General features: G+C 37.5%; 1 protein-coding gene across 5 annotated transcripts in view; it reads right to left on the reverse strand.

Annotated features, from left to right (window-relative positions):
* AKT3 (AKT serine/threonine kinase 3) overlaps window positions 1-21,713 on the reverse strand; it is a 327,056-nt gene that overhangs the window by 94,990 nt on the left and 210,353 nt on the right. For all 5 annotated transcript variants that reach the window (XM_064383667.1, XM_021666932.2, XM_021666933.2 and 2 more), the window contains 2 exons: window positions 12,236-12,301; window positions 10,823-10,891 (listed from right to left, as the gene is read on the reverse strand). In XM_064383667.1, coding sequence (XP_064239737.1) covers window positions 10,823-10,891; window positions 12,236-12,301 — 135 coding nt within the window. The remainder of the gene's footprint in view (window positions 1-10,822; window positions 10,892-12,235; window positions 12,302-21,713) is intronic.

Below are 21,713 nucleotides of genomic sequence, written 5' to 3' on the forward strand. Positions count from 1 at the left end.
AGTTTGACTACCCTGAAATGGCCATGCTCCGCCATAACCACACAGAGAGGAACCATATAAATAGACAGAGGCCTGGTAGGCCCCTGCAGTTCCAGCCACTTGATCTGAGATTTTAGATTTGTAAGCAAGTATCTAAAATGCTGAGGTTTGTTAAGTCTCCTAATAACTATATTCAATGCATTCAATTACATTCAATGCAGTGAGATACTGGTTTAACAACTCATTTTTTTTAAATGCTGTTGAAATACCATAAAATTATATACTAAAAATGTTTCCCAACTTTATATTGCCTTGAACTTTAGATGCTAATGTAAATACTGTAATGCATCCTTCTTGACTTGGGAATTCTGAAAAAGCTTTGGGTTAAAGACAGAATTCTGATATAACCTACATACTATATCAATAACTAAAATAGCAAAGAAATTAGCTTGTCAGACACCTAACAATAAAGATGTTTATGTAACTGAAAACTATAAAATTTTAAAAATCATCACTACAAATATGAAATGATAGTTAAATTAATTTAAAATCACCCAAATCACACCTCCATAAATTAGTAAAGTGAACTAGAATGCTGACTACTGGTGCCTTTGTCTTATGTGAATTTAAAATGAGATTATTTTGGTTCACTGATAACAAAATGCCAGCCAAATGAGAAATCTGAATAAGCATGAGAATCTCAAGAATGGCATGAAACTGAAAGCCATATTGCAAAAAAATCAAATAGATGTTTTCAAAGAAAATACAGAGTTTACAATCAACTAAGTATGGACAAAGATAGTGGTACATAACCGAAACTGTTAGGTTCATTACAACCTACATAAAGAAAATAGAGGAATGTGAAGAATTTATCAGATCAATAGCATTTCTACATGATGATTTTCCTTTACTCCCCCAATGAATCTTTAACTTCAGTAAATTTCAGCCTTGAGAGAGATTTGCAGAGGTTCAACTTCTAAGCCTGAAATAAATGAAGCTATGAGTAAGATTTTGGAAACAAGTCCTAAGCAGAGACTTCCTAAATGAAAGGAAACAAAAACACCTCCTTAGTAAATTTTGTCTACTTTATTCCCCCAGGATATTTTTCTGCGTCTCATGTAAATTTAGTTAACATTTAAGGAGTAAAAAGGGAGCTGCTTAGATATATTAGCAGTGTGACTGGTCTCATTATTAGAGATTTTACAATTCTAAAAGTGCCCCACCAAACTTGTACCGAACTCCCTCTTAAAACCTTGTTCTACTGCGCTCCAAAGCAACTCTTATACATTCTGTACTATAGCCAAGGTGCATACCTTGCACCAACCCAGAAAAGGAAGAATCCCTGGTAGTCTCCCAAGGAACCAATGGACAATTCTCAGTTATCATCGTAGGATTTTAATATACTCTGTTGTACCTAATCTCTCCTTAGCTTCTAAGGCTTCTCTTGTCTGGCTCCTCCTGTCCAGAATCCTCCTTAGGCTTCTCTCTGCAGCTACATCTGTGCACTAAAGTCACAATGCATCTACAGATGTGTCCACAGCATGTCTTACTGTGGCATTTCCAGGCACCATTCTTGGCCACTGATGTTCTAACTGTACATACTTTCCAATGTACTTTCCTCACATGGGGTATTTCTTCACTTACTGGGTTTTGGCATTGCTCATGATGCCTGTCTGTATCTCTGACTTAACTCTCCCCACCTCCTTGGCAGCCACACTTAGGTGCCTCAAATACGGCATGATCTGCTTAAGAACTCATTATTCTTCCTGTGTTTTCTATTTTTATAAATACTCCAGGATCCACAATTCCCCAAGCAGCAAAGAGAAAATCATATGATACTTCTCTGTGTATTTATAAATTCTGGTGATTCTAATACCTAAATATTACTAGAATTTGATTCCTTCCCACTAACACTGCTTCAATTAATAATCTTTTTTTTTTTGAGACAGAGTTTCGCTCTTGTTACCCAGGCTGGAGTGTAATGGCGCAATCTAGGCTCACTGCAACCTCCACCTCCTGGGTTCAAGGGACTCTCCTGCCTCAGCCTCCCGAGTAGCTGGGACTACAGGCATGCACCACCAGGCCCAGCTAATTTTGTATGTTCAGTAGAGACGAGGTTTCTCCCTGTTCGTCAGGCTGGTCTCAAACTCCCGACTTCAGGTGATCCAGCCACCTTGGCCTCCCAAAGTGCTGGGATTACAGGTGTGAGCCACTGTGCCCAGCAACCTTATCATAATTGAATTACTGAAAACCTAACTGCAGCAGCCTCCCAAGTACTTCTCTTGCTTCCACTTTTGTCCTTTCCACTTCAAGCTTTATAGTGCTAAGTTTTTTCTAAAGATTTCCCCAAAGAAATTCTCCCATGATGCTCCACTACCTTCAGAATAAAATCTAAATGACTTGAGAGTGAAGATCTATCTTAATGTGACTGCCTACCTGTGAAGACTCTCTGGCTTTCTTCTGCAGAACTCTATGCAGTAACCATACTGTGCTGTATTCAGGGGATGAGGGAACCTGTCTGCTCCTAAGTACTCTACACATGCCATTTTACCTGTGTAGGAAGGCTCTCCTTCCCAATTTTAGTGATATAACATATAGTCATTCTTAAGTCTTAGCTTAGCAATCACTTTAAGAAGAGTTTCCTACTCTGGCACCCTTCGCCTTCCTTTCCTCTGTCCTTCAGATTCATTAAAGTGCTCATTCTCTCCAACCATAGCAACCAGTATCATAAGAGCAATCATGTCACTACGACGTATACATGTATTCTCTCATCTATCTCCCAAGTTAGTCCCTCATCAAAGGAACATACTGTTTGCCTTACTTAGGAACCTCCTGAGGTCTAGCCCACAGAAGTTGTTCATTAAATGTTTAATAGATGAATGAACTATAATGTAGTAGATTCTTTAATCCATAAAGTATCAAAAATAATAAAATTACTCTCAAACATTCCTTAGAAACGTATTACACCGGAGACTGACACACTGTCATCTCTCAACATAGTAAACCCAGGACAGTTCTCTATCTTTGGTACAAGAACGTAGACTTTTTTCTTTTATTTTCTTTAGAGACAGAGTCTCACTCTGTTACCCATGCTGGAGTGCAGTAAGCACAACCATGGCTCACTATAACCCTGAGTTCTTGGGTTCAAGTGATCCTCCCACTTCAGCTTTCCTGATCAATATACTAGGACTACAAGTACATATCACCATGCCTGGCTAATTTTTGTTTTTGTTTTTTTTTGACACAGGATCTCACTCTGTTGGCCAGGCTGGTCTCAAACTTCTGGCCTCAAGAAATCCACATGTCTCAGCTGCCCAAAGAAGTAGAATTATAGGCACGGGCCACCACGCCCAGCCAGAATATAGTTTCTTTAAATGAACACCTGCAATTACAATGCATTCAATGACAACATTTCATGAAAGTTTTGTATTTTACAACACCAGAATTTATATTCCATGAAGCTCTATGCATGAAAAGTAGAAACTAACAAGGAGTAAAGAATAGCAAATTTATATCTCTCATCCTGAGGTCATTCTGTGAATAGACTCATTGAGAAGAAGAGCAGAACAATCACAATATTTCAATCAACTTGACTGTCTATGTATCTCAGCTGTATCTTATTGAGTCCACTTCTTTTAATTCATATAAATTACATGCAACTATGACACAATTCCATTGTAAGAAGCCAGGGTTGATTTTTCACAGCTGACATTTATCTCACAATCCACTTCCATCAAAAATTTTTAGTGCTCTAAATATAGTCATGCATCACTTAACAACTGGGATATGGTCTGAAAAATTTGTTGGTAGGTGATGATATGGTGTGGCTGTGTCCCCACCCAAATCTCATCTTGAACTGTAGTTCCCATAATCCCCATGTGTTGTGGGAGGGACCCAGTGGTGGGTAATTGAGTCACAGGGGTGGTTACCTCTATGCTGTTCCCCTGATAGTGAGTTCTGCTGAGATCTGATGGTTTTATAAGGGGCTTTTCTACCTTTGCTCGTTGCTTCTCTCTCCTGCCACCATGTGAAGAAGGACGTGTTCACTTCCCCTTCTACCAAGATTATAGGTTTCCTGAGGTCTCCCCAGCCCTGCAGAACTGTATGTTGATTAAACTGCTTTCCTTCATAAATTACCCAGTCTTGGGGAGTTCACAGTAGCATGAAAATGAACTAATATAGTACACTGGTACCAAAGAGAGTGTGGTGCTACTATAGAGATATCCGAAAATGTGAAAATGTAAAGGCAACTTTGCAACCACGTAACAGGCAAGGTTGGAACAGTTTAGAAGGTTCAGAAGAAGACAGGAAAATCTGAGAAAGTTTGGAACTTCCTAGAGACTTGTTGAATGGTTTTGACCAAAATGCTGACAGTGATATGGATAACGAAGTCCAGGCTGAGGTGGTCTCAGATGGAGATGAGGAACTTTTTGGGAACCGGAGTCAAAGTGACTCTTGCTATATTTCAAAGAGACTGGTGGCATTTTGTCCCTGCCCCTACAGATCTGTGGAACTTTGAACTTGAAGGAGATAATTTAGGGTATCTGGCGGAAGAAATTTCTAAGTGGCAAAGCACTGAAGGGAATGCAGAGAAGAAAAGTTTGAAAAACGTGTACCCTGACAATAGAAAAGAAAACCCATTTTAGGGGGAGAAATTCAAGTCTACTGCAGAAGTTTGCATAAGTAACAAGGAGCCAGATGTTAGTAACCAAGAAAAAGGGGAAAAGGTCTTCAGGGCATTTGGGAGACCTTTGCAGTAGCCCCTCCCATCACAGGCCCAGAGGCCTAGGAGGGAAAAATAGTTTTGTGGGCCAGGGCCAGGGCTTAAAAGCAGGGGCCCCCTGCTCTGTCCAGCCTTGGGACATAGTGCCCTGCATCCCACCTGCCTCAGTCCCAGCTGTGGCTAAAAGGGGCCAACATACAGCTCAGGCCATTGCTTCAGTGGGTGCAAGCCCCAAGCACTGGCAGCTTCCATGTGGTATTGGTTCTGCTGGGTGCAGAGATGAGAATTAAGGTTTGGGAACCTCCACCTAGATTTCAGAGGATGTATGGAAATGCCTGGATGACCAATCTGCTGCAGGGTCAGAGTCCTCATGGAGAATCTCTGCTAGGGCAGTGCAGAAGGGAAATGTGGTGTTGGAGCCCCCCTCACAGAGTTCCCATGGGGCGCTGCCTAGAGGAGCTGTGAGAAGAGGGCCACTGTCCTCCAGACCCCAGAATGGTAACCTACTAACGGCTTGCACCGTGCACCTGGAAAAGCCACAGACACTCAATGCCATCCCATGAAAGTAGCTGGGAGGAGGGATGTATCCTGCAAAGCCACAGGGGTGAAGTTGTTCAAGGCCATAGGAGCCCACCTCTTGTATCAACATGATCTGGATGTGAGACATGGAGTCAAGAGAGATCATTTTGGAACTTTTGAGGTTTAATGATTGCCCTATTAGATTTTGGACTCGCATGCAGCCCACAGCTCCTGGGTTTTGGCCAATTTCTCCCACTTGGAAAGGGTGTATTTACCAATGCCTGTACCCCCATTATATCTAGGAAGTAACTAACTTGCTTTTGATTTTACAGGCTCATAGGTAGAAGGAACTTGCTTTGTCTTAGATGAGACTTTCAACCTAGTATTTTGGGTTATTGCTGGAATGAGTTAAGACTTTAAGGGACTGTTGAAAAGGCATGATTATATTTTGAAATGTGAGGATATGAGATCTGGGAGAGGCCAGGAGCAGAACGATATGCTTTGGCTGTGTCCCCACCCATATCTCAACTTGAACTGTAGCTCCCATAATCCCCTCATCATGGGAGGGCTCTGGTGGGAGGTAACTGAATCACGGGGTGGTTAATACCATGCTATTCTTGTGATAGTGAGTTCTCACAAGATCTGATGGTTTTATAAAGAGCTTACCCCTCTTTGCTTAGCACTTCTTCCTGTCACCATGTGAAGGACAGGTTTGCTTCCCCTTCCGCCATGATTGTAAGTTTCCTGATTTCTCCCCAGCCCTGACTGTGAGTCAATTAAACTTCTTTCCTTTATAAATTACCCAGTGTGAGGCAGTTCTTTGTATCAGTGTGAGAACTGACTAACACAGGCAATTTCATCGTTGTGTGAACATCATAGAGTGACTTACACAAACCTAGGTGACATAGCCTACTACACACCTGGGCTATATGGTATAGCCTATTGCTCCTAGGCTACAAACCTGTGCATGTTTGTCTTATGGGACTACCACTGTGCTGTCCATCACTGACTGAAACATTGCTATGTGGCATGTGACTAATATTGACAGACACATAATAATCACAAGCATAATCAAGAGCATGCTAAACTCTCAATTCAAATTATAATTCAAGGTAAACTTTCTAGAGTATAGACTAATAAGAAGATGCTACTGCTAATTAAAAATCAATGAACAATAAGCAAAAATTGTGTGTGTGTATCAACACTGTAATCACCTATGCACATTGAAATTATGTATCACATACAGGGAGGCTGAGGTAAGCAGATTACTTGAGGCCAAAAGTTCAGGACTTTGTCTGGCCAACAGGGCCAAACCCTATTTCTACTAAAAATACAAAAATCAGCTAGGTATAGTGGCACATACCTATAATCCCAGCTACTCAGGAGGCTGAGGCATGAGAATCGCTTGAGCCCGGGAGGCAGAAGTTACAGTGAGCCGAGACAGCATCACTGCACTCCAGACTGGGTAATGGAGTGAAACTTTAGAGAATCAGTTCATCTGCTTCAAAATATTAAATAATTTAGTACTTATCTATAGCCCAATCCAAACCAGAAAATCTGAAGAAAACAAAGATACGCTGAACAAGAAAAATAACATAGGAGTGTCAGTGCTAAAGAAAACCATCTGGTTAATCTGAAAATCTGCTTTTTGTGTAAAATATTTTTCAACAATCTCAACTAATTCATCTCTAAGTACTCTAGGTTTAGGAAGTGCAGTTGCCAGGCAGCCCCCTCTAGGAAGCTTTCCTTCAACCCCCCAAAGTCCCACAATCTATTTGCCTGTTATGACAGAAGTGATAATTGTTTCATATTTAGTATTATTTTGTGCCCTATCTTTTACCCACTAGACTATAAACTCTTTGAGGGTAAGATCTATGTTTAATTCAGATTTCTATACCCTAGATATCTACCAGAGTGCCTTCCACAAAGACTTAATACATATGTATTTTACAAATACAAAGATATTCTCTCCTAAAGTATAAAATTTATTTTATAAAATAAACTGTACACTATATCACTTTCTATTTTTCTTCCTACTCCTCAGTAGTTCCTATTTCACCATTTTTGCTAACTTCTCTTATCCCTACTCCCCGAGGGAATGTTTATCCATTTGTTCACTTATTCATTCAAATAATCCAATGAATATTTGATAAGCACCAACTATGTACCAGTAGTGTATAAGGTGCTAGGGGTATACCAGTGAACAAGGCTCTTTGGAAGTCAACACTTTGGTGAGAAAGATAGACAAGTAAATAGGTAATTATAAAGCAATATGAAAATTGTTACTGTAGACATGAATATATGATACTTTTAAAAAAATAGAGACACTTAAGAGTGTTTTTCCAAGTTTTTGTCTGCAGACTGTTTTATCTGTCTTACTGTTTCCCTTAGTCATTCATTCATCTGTCTGTCTACTTTCAACTATTAGATAATACACGTATGTGGTACAACACACAAGACACAGAAAAATACATAAATGAAAAGTCTTCCTCCTATGTTATCCCTAGCCACTCAGTTTATTTTCTCAAAGACAAGCACTAATATCCAGCGCATAATTTCAGACATGCTCAATGCACAGACAAACATATATACACGTTTATGGTCTAATTTTATTTTAACACAACAGAAGCATGTTTTATACTGTCTACACTGTTTTTTTAACTTCTATAAATGCCCATATTGGGCTGTCTCATTCTTTTTGATGGATACAGAGATTCCACTGCATGAATATAACAGTTTATTTAAGCAGACTCCTTACTGAAGGCTCCTTTAAAGTACTACAACGCTGCAATAAGTATACTTATCTATGTATCATTCTGTGGTGCATCTGTATGTCTATAATATATAATAAATTCCTAGACATAAAATTGCTGAGTCCCTCTATAAGTGCATTTTAAATTCTGATAGATACTGACATAGAGGTTTCATTGATTTCATTTCCACCTCCGTAACTTAAATTATAATCTTTATGGGAATGGCTGCCAAAACTGTATCCACAGTTTTAACTCTTTGTTCACTCTCCATGGTAGTTCCACAAACATATTACCTTCAAAGCTTAGGAAAAACTTTTTCAAAACCAAATTTATATGCTTAACATGTTCTTCATAGCTGTACTGTATCTGTTACGGCTCCCAAATTGCAACTGAAGATCACTTTTCATTGTACCTCTTTGTTTCTACCCATATCTAATTAATTGGTCATTAAGATGTAACAATATGGCCAAATGCGATGGCTCACATCTATAATCCCAGCCCTGTGAAAGCCTAACGTGGGTGGATCACTTGAGGCCAGTAGTTCAAGACCAGCCTAGGCAACATGGCAAAACCCCTTCTCTACAAAAATTAGCCAGGCATGGTGATGCGTGCCTGTCGTCCCGGCTACACAGGAGGCTGTGATGGAAGGATTGCTTAAGCTTAGGAGGCTGAAGTTGCAGTGAGCCAAGATGGCACCACTTCACTCCAGCCCAGATGACAGAGCCAGACCCCATCTCGAAAAAAAGATGTACCAATCTCGCAGTTTCACAACATCCATTTTCTCTGTATTTTCTCAGACATCTTACTGCAAGGGCCCAAGTCCTGTCTGCCAGGGTTATTGTTATTTAATTACTTAAGATTTTCTTTTCCTATCATCCACCAGTGATTCTGCCCATCCTCTCTACCTAAAACAGCTTCTTAAAACAGTTCCCCAGGTGAAACCTCATTAAGCCTACCCTAAGTGCTAGATCATCCATTAAGCATTTTCTTTGATGACTTTATTAGAATTTAGATCTTTCACTACACATTCCAATTTGTAATGAACTTACAGAAAGGAAGTTATATATACAAGGATAATATCTTAACACATTCTGCCCAGGCATTCAAAATGTGTTTACCAAATTAATGAATTAAGGTTTTTTCTTTCTTTTTCTTTTTTTGAGACAGGGTATTGCTCTGTCACTCAGGCTGGAGAACAGTGGCATGATCATAGTTCACTGCAGCCTTGACCTCTCGAGCTCAGGTGATCCTCCCACCTCAGCTCCTAAGTAGCTGGGAGTACAGGAGCTGGGAGTGCACCACCATGTCCAGCTAATTTTTTTATTTTTTGTAGAGACAGGGTCCCACTATGTTACCCAGGCTGGTCTCACTCCTGAGCTCAAGTGATCCTCCCGCCTCAGCCTCCCAAAGTGCTGGGATTACAAGTCTGTGTCAGCACACAAGCCCTGAATGAATGAAGTTTTGCAACAAATGAATTCCTGCAAATCAGATAATTCTACAGGAAAAAAAAAAATCCATAAAGGATATTTAATTAATTTATTTTGGAAAATAAGAATATTTTAAGTTCATGAGACACAAGACCCTATTTAATAATTAATTTCAGAAAGCCTACAATGAAAAATATTTTCAGTTAGCTATTCCAGTAAATTTACTTTTCCTTCATATTAACTGTGATCAAAATCAAGGAAGAGAAAGGGGAAAGAACAAAGGAATGAGTGAAATGTGCTAATAAAAATGATTACATTTCTCCAAAATTGTAAGATATTGTCAGTCTCTTAAATATAGTCACGGCAGGCCAGATGCAGGGGCTCCCAGCGCTTTGGGAGGCCAAGGCGGGCAGCTCACAGGTCAAGAAATCGAGACCATCCTGGCCAACATAGTGAAACCCCATCTCTACTAAAAATACAAAAAAATTAGCCAGTCATAGTGGCACGTACCTGCAGTCCCAGCTACTCAGGAGGCTGAGGCAGGAGAATCACTTGAACTCAGGAGGTGGAGGCTGCAGTGAGTCTAGATTGCCCCACCGTACTCCAGCTGGGCGACAAAGCAAGACTCCATCTCAAGAAAAAAAAAGTCATAGTACTCTAACTACTATAAAGAAGAAGAGAAGCCAGGCGCAGTGGCTCATGCCTGTAATCTCAGCACTTCCGGAGGCTGAGGCGGGCAGATCATTTGAGCTCAAGAACAGCCTGGCCAACATGGTGAAACCCCATCTCTACTAAAAGTAGAGAAATTACTTCTGCATAGTGGCAAGTGCCTGTAGTCCCAGACTCTCAGGAGGCTGAAAGAAGAGATGTGCTTGAACCTGGGAGGCAGAGGTTGCAGAGAGCCGAGACTGCACCACTGCACTCTAGCCTGGGCAACAGAGCAAGATTCTGTCTCAAAAAAAAAAAGAGAGAAAGAAAAAAAAGAAAAGAAAACTCAGCCATAATGTGATAATGTGCCCATGGACTATTGTTCCACTGAGTTTAGAATGGATAAAATAACTTTTCAAAATGTTCACAGCCTACTTGAAAAGGAACTCTGTAAAACATAATAAATCTATATTTCTGGTTTTTAAAACTTAATAACATGATTTCAAAAATCATACTTGTGGCAAAACTTTTTACATTTAAAAATACAGGAAAAAATAAAATTATACTTTCTAATATATAAATATAGTTACATAAAAACAATCATTAGATCTCATTAGAAATAATTTCGTTCTCATCTATTCAGTAGTATTAAGAGCTACACAAATTCCTATCAAGAAACGTAGAACTGCTATATTATAACTCGTATTTTAAGTAATGTTTTTAAAATAATGAAAATACTACCATGCAAATACTGGATTTACTTCTTGACTCACCTCGCCCCCATTAACATATTCCATCACAAAACACAAACGGTCTTTTGTCTGGAAGGAATATTTCAAGGACTTGAAATAAAAAAAAGAAAAAATGTTATATTATAATCCTATATTCTTATAATTATAATGGTACTAAAAACAGAACACTGAGTAAGCATGATTGATGAAAACAGTTATTATTTCTTAAGAGTTTATTTACTATTTAAAAGTGCTTAAGTTTATGAGAAATATAGAACAAATTTTATTTAGTTCACAATAGGTATTATTACAAGAAAAATTAAAATTTCAAGTAAAAGCAAACTTAACTGCAATAAGCCCTTCTCTATCTAATTCGCCATCAATTTGTAGCTGCATTATATACTCAAAGTTCTCATCCATGCAGCCTCACAGCGTGGCCAACAAATTGCACCAGTTGAAGTTTCTTAGGAATAGAGTTACAGTTGTTACACTCAGGTTTCTAATACAATGTCACCATCACTTTTTGCATACTGAGTGCATAACAGAACCCAACTCAAGAGAGTTGGTTTGAGTAATTTTGTAGGTTATATACAGATTAAAAAATACCAAAATGCTATCTTATTACACTAGACAATAAACACACAAAAAATGTAGCAAAGTTAAATCTAGTTATCTACTGACTGCTCTGAAAATGTCTACTTCAGATATTCCCAACAGTTTAAAGGGTTCCACTTTTGAAAGTCTAGCTATTATTTTTAATCACAATATAGTTCATTGGAATCAGGAAAATACAGAAACTTTACCAATTATCCTTGTATTACAAAGAATCTAAGAACAGAACTGAAAAATCCAGTTTCTTCCAAAACAACTAAGTTACAGGTATATCATATAATCACAGTTTATACTTTGTCTATTGAAAAAACTATAGCATGACTTATCCCACCTCTAATGTATTTAGCATTCCTGGATTTCTTAAAGTACTCTGTCCCTCAAAGAAGTCTCATTTCTATAAAATATATTCAATAAACATTTCTGCCTTACATATTTGAAGAAATGCTTCTGATTATTAAAATATTTATCAGAAACCAATAAAACAAAGAAACCTAAAATTTTTACATTTAATATTAAGAAATTTTTAAAAATCTGCCATTTCCTGAATAGTCTTCTTAAAATGCCAGAGGTAATCTATTAATTCTATGGTTTTTGTTTTTAATTGCAAGAGATTCATGAGAGCAAAAAAATTCTAAAAAGAGTAATAAATGCATAATGGGTGGAATTATCAGTGCATACATACCGTAAAAATCCATATATTCTAATAAGTTATAAGAAATTTGACTTATGGTCTTTCCACAAAGAAAATGGCATATTTAAATAAATGTTATTTTTCACAATTTAGTTTCTAATACAAAATTCCTTCAATTTCAAACATTCTAACATCTGTCCTCTAATACTTACCGTTAAAAAGGGATGTCTAGTGTTCTTTAACACTCTGCTTTCAGTTAGCGTGTGTGCCACTTCATCCTACAAAAGAAAAAAGCAAACCTTCGATATATGTTTTGAGCACAGATAATAGTTTCACTATTTCTCTAAAATCGGAAGAGCTTAAACCCAGAGATAGAAAAGGATTTTAAAAAGGCATGCTTTCTTTATCACTCAGCATTCTCTCTACCAAAATACAAAAAAACTCTCAAATTAATTATTTAATTCAGAGAGCTGTATGTTACAAGTTCATATAAATTCACTCATACTTAAAGTATCAATAATGACACAAAAATCAACCAGAAAATTATCAGGGACACAGAAAATTAAATATCGAGCTTTTACTCTTGAAAGGAATGACTTATGAACTAATTTTTCAGCATGAGGTAATTTAACATCTACATGCTTGTAATACATTTTATTCGGGGGGATAAAAGGATGTATTTCACAATAAATATGATTGAATTTATAACTCTCCTACTTTAAAAAAATTAGTTATTAGAACACAGAATACACATGCAATATTTAGTTCTAAATTACATACTTTAGAAATAGGAACAGAGTATTAAAATATGTATCTTTCTGCTTATAACTTTTTACTACACTTATTTTCCAGAGACAAGCTCTTACTCTGTTGCCCAGGATGGAGTACAGTAGTACCATCATAGCTCACTGTAACCTTGAACTCCTGGGCCCAAGTATTCCTCCTGCCTCAGCCTCCTGAGTAGCTGGGACTATAGGTATGAGGCACCATACCCAGCCTAATGTGCTTCTTTATTTTTTAAAGATAGGGTCTTGCTATGTTGCCCAGGCTGACCTCAAACTCCTAGGACTCAAGGAATCCTCCAGCTTCAGATTCCCAAGTAACTGAGACTACAGGTTTGTTTGGTTGTTTTTTTGGTGGTGGTGGTAGAGGTATAACACATATGTTTTGGTTTAATTTCAATAGTTTTTTGGGAAACAGGTGGTGCTTGGTTACATGAATAATTTCTTTAGTGGTGATTTCTGAGATTTTGGTGTAACCATCATCTGAGCAGCACACTGTACAGCCAATGTAGAGTCTTTTATCCCTCACTCTGCTCCCATCCTTCCCCCTCAATTCCCCAAACTCCATTGTGTCCTTCTTATGCTTTTTCGTCCTCATAGCTTAGTGCCAGAGACTACGGGTTTAATGTGTTTCTTTTTTTAAAAAAAAGCTCACAACCCTCCTACTGTAGGTGATCATTTTAAATGTTGAATATATTTCAAACCAAAAATAAACTAAGAATTTTTTTCCCCAACTTTGGGCATAAATCTCATCTTGATATCAAAAGCAAACTAGTGTTTTCTTCAACACATGGAGAACTGGAGATAATGTTTCATATTTCAAAAGTAACACTATCTTAAAGAAGAAATGAAAGGAAGATAACTGCTGAAACTAACACAGCATCTCTGTTCTTCGGTTCTCGCAACATCCTAAACAAAGCCCTTGCTGAATCAATTTCTTAACACTGTCATCAAATCAAAATTAGATTATAAGAAAGACATGAAAAACAAAACATCAGGACACTGCATAATATTTGTTATCTTTATAAAAATGTTTTGCCTTAAACTCAAAAGATAATGATAAGTAGAATAATCAAAGGAGCTAAAATCTCACAACTATTCCTAGAGGGTCAGATCAATTGTGTCTGAAAAGAAAGTGTAATTAACAACAAGTGAAGGAAAGCATGAACATAAAATCATCTCAGTCTTATTTGTTTCATAGGAGCCAGTTTTAAGTGCTCAATTTGAAAGCCACTGTCATGTGATACTATAGTTCCTAAGTTAATTAGAATAATAGCAAACATTGTAAAAATAAATAAATCAAAGCAGAAATGACACCAGAACTTACAGATTTCTTATTGATTTCCATATACACTGTGGCTAACATAATGGTTAGCATATAGCAGATACTTAGTAAATGTCTATTGAACTGAACTGTGTATCACAGGAAAGAATTCTAAGATGTCAAGTGTGCAGGAGTTCATCTGTCCATCCACCCATCCACCCACCCATCAACTCCTTCAACATATACGCAATAAATATCTTCTGGGTATTCTTCTGCACATCAGAGACAGGATAGTGAACAAACAGATACAATTCTCTGCTCTCATGGAGTTTTACTTTGACATAGATGGTGATCAGTGTCAATGGGAAAAATCAGAGAAGGGGATACTACAGTTAATGAGCATCACAGAGGGAATATGAAATACATGATTAAGCATTCTACAGGCGACTATTTTGTTATATACTGAACCAAATCCATTCACTAAAAAAACAAAACTACTGATGTGCCGTTACTAATTGCTAAGCATAGTGCTGGTATAAAGTAACTTAATAAAAAAGATAAGATCCCATTGCTCATGGAGTTTACGGGGCAGTGGAAAACACAAACAAGTAAATTATGCAACTTAAATAATGACTCCTTCGATAAGGGGTCTTAAGGAAAAAGTGGAGGTTATCCACTACTGTCAATGGGGTTGTAGGGGAAATCAATGCTACTAGAAGAGTGTAAATTGGGTACTGTGATGGTGTGGGACACGGAGAGAGTGATGGGGTGGCGGTGACAATGTTTTTAAAAGTCTACTCATGTTCTTCTAAGAAGGACAACAAAAACAAGAAGGATCAATTAGGAAAGTATTACAGTACCCCAAGAGAGAAGTGAGGATGAGCTGGACTACTACAGTGGCAGCAGGAACAAAAAAAAGGGAACAGTTTTGAGATCTAAAGATAACAGTAATAATATAAAAGTTAACATGCCTCCAACATGACAGTTAATCAAAGAAACATTTTTTATAGGCAGTTCAAAAAGAGATTCACAGAAGATAACACTTACCTGTTATGGTTTAAGATGTTAAGTGATCTGGGTCAATAAATTAGGAAAAGACTAAAGAAAGGTATGTATGAAATTTATTTGGAAGTAAAAAAGATATTCCAGTGCTTTGAAAAATTTCAGTGGGATATTACATTCTATTTTGTTAAAACAGGCTCATCACACATAATAGTTATTTTTCTAAATCACTTAGTAAGTTTCATGAGGGAAGACTTTTTTACCCTCTAAATTTGTAATCTGACCACATCCAAGGAGCCAAATAAAGATGTATAGAGGCAAAAGTGAAAACAGTATTTCTTTGTTATGAGAATGGAATTACAATGAACACCATGCACATAGCAAAATGTGATTTTCTAAGATATTTTACAGCTGATCAGATTAGAGTTTCTTCCCATTAATGCATATTTAATGGTATTGTATTTCACATACTAATTAGTTTCTGCCATGAAGATAAGGTATGTGCAAGCTAAAAAGTAAACACAGATGCCAATAATTTTTAATTACAGTTAAAAGCAAATGTCAAAACAAAAAGTTAAAAATAACAGTGGTAAAACAGTGACTAAAGCAATGTGATGCCTTTTAAAAATCCATTTGTTGATCATAATTATAAATGAAGAGTTCTAGAAATGCTTGGGTATACATTTTTTTCATGGAAAAGCTTTTGAAATACAAATTTACATATATTCATCCATGGTAAAATAGTAAATAATAAACTTTTAAATCTAATTTCTTTCATATAAGCTTTAGGGGAATAGGATTTTATTTCTTGAGGCAGAGCAACAGTTTTCCTTTTAATATTTATTTTCCCAATTCTCTCCAATTTATCATTTACCCTCTACTACACATGATCTGAAGTTCTTTCATTCGACCACTCAGTGTTTAGACTATTTGAGGAAATGAGGTATAGGAGATGACAGCGCGGGGAAAAAGAAAATTTCTACCCTTAATTATCAAGAACACCACAAGTGTCATCTCCTTTAATCCCTGCACCAACTGATCCCACATCTAAGTTCAACATTAAAGGTCATTTCTACTTCACAAAACTGCCTCCCATCTTCAAATAACTTACTATCTACTTAACTAGATACTCTGCTCACATTATGTTCTTCATCTTGAACACAAATCTAAAGTGACTAGTTGAAATCAAGACACATTCTGTCTAAATCGTTTCCTTCATCTACTCAGAGCTATAAATGAGACCCAGAAGAAGATATGAATCAGGTGGGGGAAACAGGAGGAAGAGGGTATAGAAGTGTTACCTTGGCATATGTTTTTTTGATATATAATAGTTGTATACATTTTTGGGGTACATGTGTGGTTTTGAACATACGTATGTGTAATGACCAAATCAAGGTACCTTATATCCATCACCTCAAACTTTTACTTTTACTTTATGCTAGAGACATTCAAATTCTTCTCTTCCAGTTATTTTAAAATATACAGATTGTTAACTATAGTCACCATACTGAACTATCTCACACTAGATCTTATTACAACTGTACTGTTGTACCTATTAATCAACTTCATCCCCCTATCCCCCTACCATTCCCAGCCTCTAGGAACAATCAATCTACTGTTTTGATGTAATCTCGTTTTATAGCTCCCACATTAGAGCAAGAATGTGCAATATTTGTGTTTCTGTACCTGGTTTATTTCAATTAACATAATGGCTTCCATTTCCATCCATGTTGCTGCAAATGACGTGAGTTCATTCTTTTTTATAGCTAAGTAATATTCTACTATGAATGTATACCACAATTATCCTTTCATTCACTGATGGGCACCTAGGTTGCTTACATATTTTGGCTGTTATGAATAGCACTGCAATAAACATAAGGGTGTAGATGTCTCTTCGATATGATGATTTCCTTTCTTTTGGATATATATGGTAGTTCTATTTTTAGTTTTTGAGAAACTTTCATATGGTTTTCTATAGTGGCTATACTTACTTACATTCCCACCAACAGCACAGGAGAGTTCCCTTTAGCATTTTATTTCATTGTATTTTATAAAAGTCATTGTAACTGGGGTGAGCTGAGGATATGGTCAGGCCCCCATCCAAGTCTCATCTTGAATTGTAATCCCCATAATCCCTACATGTCGAGGGAGAGACCTGCTGGGAGGTAATTGGATTGGGGGTAGGGGACAGTGTCCTCCATGCTGGTCTTGTGATAATGAGTGGATTCTCACAAGATATGATGGTTTTATAAGTTTTCTGACAGTTCCTCCTTCACACACTTGCTCTCTCTTCACCTGACACCACGTTAAGACATGCCTCTTCAGCCCTTCCGCTATAAGTTTCCTGAGGCCTCCCCAGCCATACAGAACTGTGAGTCAATTAAATTTCTTTTCTTTATAAATTACTCAGTCTTGGGCAGTTCTTTATAGCAGTGTGAGAATGGACTAACACAGATGATATCACATTGTGGTTTTGATTTGCATTTCTCTGATGATTAGTGATATGACATATTTTTACAAATTAAACTACAATGATTATCAGTGATTATTATTTACTTTTCCACTGTCTCAACAAGCATATGTTAGCAATCTATACTTTTTTTTTTTCCCTGCCAGAGGAAAGATGTCACACTTATCAAGCTCTAAATTTGGAGTTCTAACTTTTGTTTCTTAAAAATTTGAGCACTGGCCCAGATGATGACTTTTAATACTTCTTCCTTTCTCCAACTGTCAGACTGTCTTCTCACTGTTCCTTGATTTCTAGTCCCTCTTTTGAAGATTTTTCACCTTGATGGAGAAGATGAAAGCACTACTGTTCTCTGTTAACTACAAACATTATAGCACCTTTCTCAAGTATTGTGTTTGATACTTTGTTCATGCTGCTGTTCCAAATATTCCTTCAATGGAGGGCTACGTGAACTCCTTTGACTTCCATTATGATATAATCACTCTGGACTCCAGTGATTTCTTCTGCCTCTCTCATTCGCAATATTAGGACAAGCTCATCTCTACCCTTTTAACTCTGTATTTCAAATCTAAAGATAAATATTACATAAACATATTGACTAACATCACTGGAATCCCCCTCCAATCTCAGCTCAATCTTCAGAGGCCTCTTTCATCCATCGCTACTTAGGTCACTCTTCAATTTCTCAGGATGGTTGTTTCAAATCTTTCCTAGGCCTCCTTCCTTGCCTGGTACATATACTTAAATGTACACACTAACCCTTACCAAGACTAGAATCCACGTCTGTGCTGACTTCCAAGCACAGGAGCTTTTCATTTGTCTCTCTTTATCTCAATTTCACTCCTTCACATGTTCAAAATGTGTTCTTACTTCCTACTCAGAAGAGAAGACATGAACATAACAACACATTTGATCACTCCTTCCTCCTGAAAACATGTTCTTCTCTTGGGTCCCAGGACATCCTAATCTCTTCATTTTCCTCCTCTGCAGTGACTGCCTTTCCTCAGTGTCATTTGCTGCTTCCTTTTCTCTGAAACCCTTATTCTGTAAGCATCTCCAGGACTCAATCCTCAGAGTTTTCTTCACTGGGTACACTCCTTCCTTTGGTGAACTCATTCAGACTATGGCTCTAACACAGGCTACATGCTGACAGACTTCCAAATTTATACCTCAAATCTGGACTTCTTTCCTAAACTTGAGAAAAGCCTGTTTGGCATGGATGTATAATCAATGACATAAACTGGAGTAGCTAACAAAAACTGCAAATTTGACATGTTCAAAACCTAATTCCAAATCTCTCTTAAAAAAGTTTCTCCTGCAATCAACTTCACTGTAGTAAATGGCAACACCATCCTTTCAGTTGCTTAGGCCAAACATCTTAACAATGATCTCCAATTCCTCTTTTTTTTTTTCCACTCATACTCTACATTCAATCTGTCAGGCAATCCTGCCGGCTCTTCATCAAAATACATCAAGGTCTCATTATCACCACCACCTCCAATGCTACTACATTAGTACAAGCTACTATCATCAATTATCTAGATTACTGCTGCAATTAGCAAACTATCTGCTTCCAATCCACAGTCTATTATCAACACTGCAGCCAAAGTGATACTGAAAACTAAATTGTTTAACTACACAGTGTAAAAATTTCCAAAAGCTTCCCACTTCATTCCCAGTAAGAGCCAATATCCTTACAAACAATCCTACACCATTCTTGTTCCACACCACCCATGCTAGACTCCTGGCTATTCAAAGAATGTGTTAGAATGTGCTAAGTAAACTCCTGCCTCAGGGTCTTCTCAATTGCTATTTCCTCTTGCTGGAACATCCTTCCTTCAAAGTATCTAAAGGACTTGCTTCCTGATCTCCTTCAAATGCTTGCTGAAATTTCAACTTTCAGTGATGCCTTCCATAATCATTCTATCTAAAACCTCATTAAGTACTCAAATCACTACCATCATTATTACTTATTTCCCTACTCCAGTTTTCTCTGTAGTATGGATTAGTTTCTTACATACTGTATGATTATTTGTATTATTTATTGTCTAATTCCTGACTTGAATATAATTTCCCAAAGGAGAGGAGGTTTGTCAGCTTTATTCATTCACATGGTCCCAGTGCCTAGAGCAGTACTTAGCAAATAATTAGGTGTTCAACATATATTTATTGAAATAATAAGTGAATGAACTAGTAAATAATAATCTTGGAACACGCTGCTGAGGAATAGAAGCTACACGAACTACATGAAATAACTCCAGAACATAAATCAATGAAATCAAACTTCCAATAGAGTAATGACAGTTGATGAAGGTACAGCAGATGAAACCATTATCTGACTCCTACAGTAAACCACAATCATTGATGTAATGTTTAATACAGAGATTCAAAAGAATCTGAAAGAACAGATCAAAGTAGCTGGTTGATCATGTTAAGAGACTGTGGTTAAGGTCTACCAGTAATAAGAGCCCAGGGAAAAAGAGATGCCAGTAATCAAGGAAACGTATTGGATAATAATTTTAATGTACTTATTATGCGCAAAAAGGGGAACGCATCAGGCCTGGGTTACCCAAAATCTACACATTCCAAAAAAAGTTAGTCTTCAGAATTGGCCCTTGGCCACCTCCTCGGAAATGAATTCTGAGCCTTTGAAATACTCTGCCTGCTAAGAGTATTTCTGTATGCTAGAGATCTTGGGCCATGTGGTACCAGTTTGACTAGATAGTTTATGCTAACAGCAGGATGCATGATGAATACCTTGTGCCTGATTTTGCTCTGAGAGGTTGGAATCCGAACATCTTGGGACAGTCAAGCAGGTGACTGACTTCCAACAAAAACTCTAGACACCAAGGCTCAGGTAAGCTGCTTCAGTTGAGAACACTTCAAAACCGGGAGAATTAAGTGCATCTGTGATAATCAATCTCGGGTATCAACTTGATTGGATTAAGAAATACCTAGAGAACTGTTAAAGCATTACTAACAGCTATGTCTGTGTCTGTGTTTCCAGAGGAGATTGGCAAGTGAATTGATGGACTGAGTGGGGAATATCCACCCACAATGTGAACAGACACTAACGAATCAGCTAGGAGCCCAAACAGGACAAAAAAGGCAAAGAAGAGGTACTTTTCTAGAACTAGGACACTCTTCTTCTCCTGTCCTTGGACATTGTAAGTCTAGGCTCTCTGACATTTAGACTCCAGGATTTGTATCAGCACCCCCACCCCAAGTTTCCCACCAAAACCCAGGTTCTCGGGCCTTTAGCCTCAGACTGACAATTACACCATCAGTTTCCCAGGCTCTGAGGTTTTTGGACTTAGACTGAGACACATTACCAGCATCCCAAGATCTCCAGCTTTCAGATGGCCTGTCTTGGGAATTTCCAGTCTCCATAATCACATGAGCCAATTTCCCAGCGAATCCTCTTCTCATCTGTCTATATATGTATCCAACTGGTTCCGTCTCTCTGGAGACCCTTGACTTCATTATAATATATCATCCGTGTGACTCCACTGGAAGAAGATACCTTAAAGCTTACACTTGGTTTCTCCAGGATTTTGCTCCATGTGGTTTTCCCTTTGCTGATTTTAATCTATTCCTTTTCAATATCATAAACAATAACCATGAATCTTTTCTGAGTCTTGTGAGTCATGAATCACTGAGCCTGAGAGTGATCTTAGGGACACCTGACACAGTTGGCATCACAAATAGGACTCATTAAAACATGGTAAAAACATTGTTTGGAAAAAGGAATAATGACAGGGCAGACAATGAGAAACCTCTGATGCCTAAATGGGTACAGTCACCAAATGGCATGAGACAGCATCTGTACTGTGCTAAGTTACTACACATACAAGTTGACAATGGAATTTAGAAATAACAGACTAAAATCTCAAGGCATTAGATCACTGGACACAAAAAGAGATGCAAAATGATGAGAAACAAGCTAAATAACCAACAAGCTCAATAAACAACCCACTGGAAACTTGTATTTTTTCCCTACATATAAGATTTTCCTTCTAATTTGCCTTGCATTTCAAAGGAAATTATAAAATGTATCCACTTGATTTTTTTAAGACAAAAATTTAAGTATAAAACATGATAAATTCCCAGGTTAAAACTGGGCTAACTGCTTGGAATAAAAAACTCTCAAATCACCATATTCCACCTCAATACCA

The sequence above is a fragment of the Aotus nancymaae genome, unplaced genomic scaffold (genome assembly GCF_030222135.1).
Source record: "Aotus nancymaae isolate 86718 unplaced genomic scaffold, 86718_ANA_hifiasm-v0.15.2.pri h1tg000032l_0, whole genome shotgun sequence".
Taxonomy (NCBI): Eukaryota; Metazoa; Chordata; class Mammalia; order Primates; family Aotidae; genus Aotus; species Aotus nancymaae.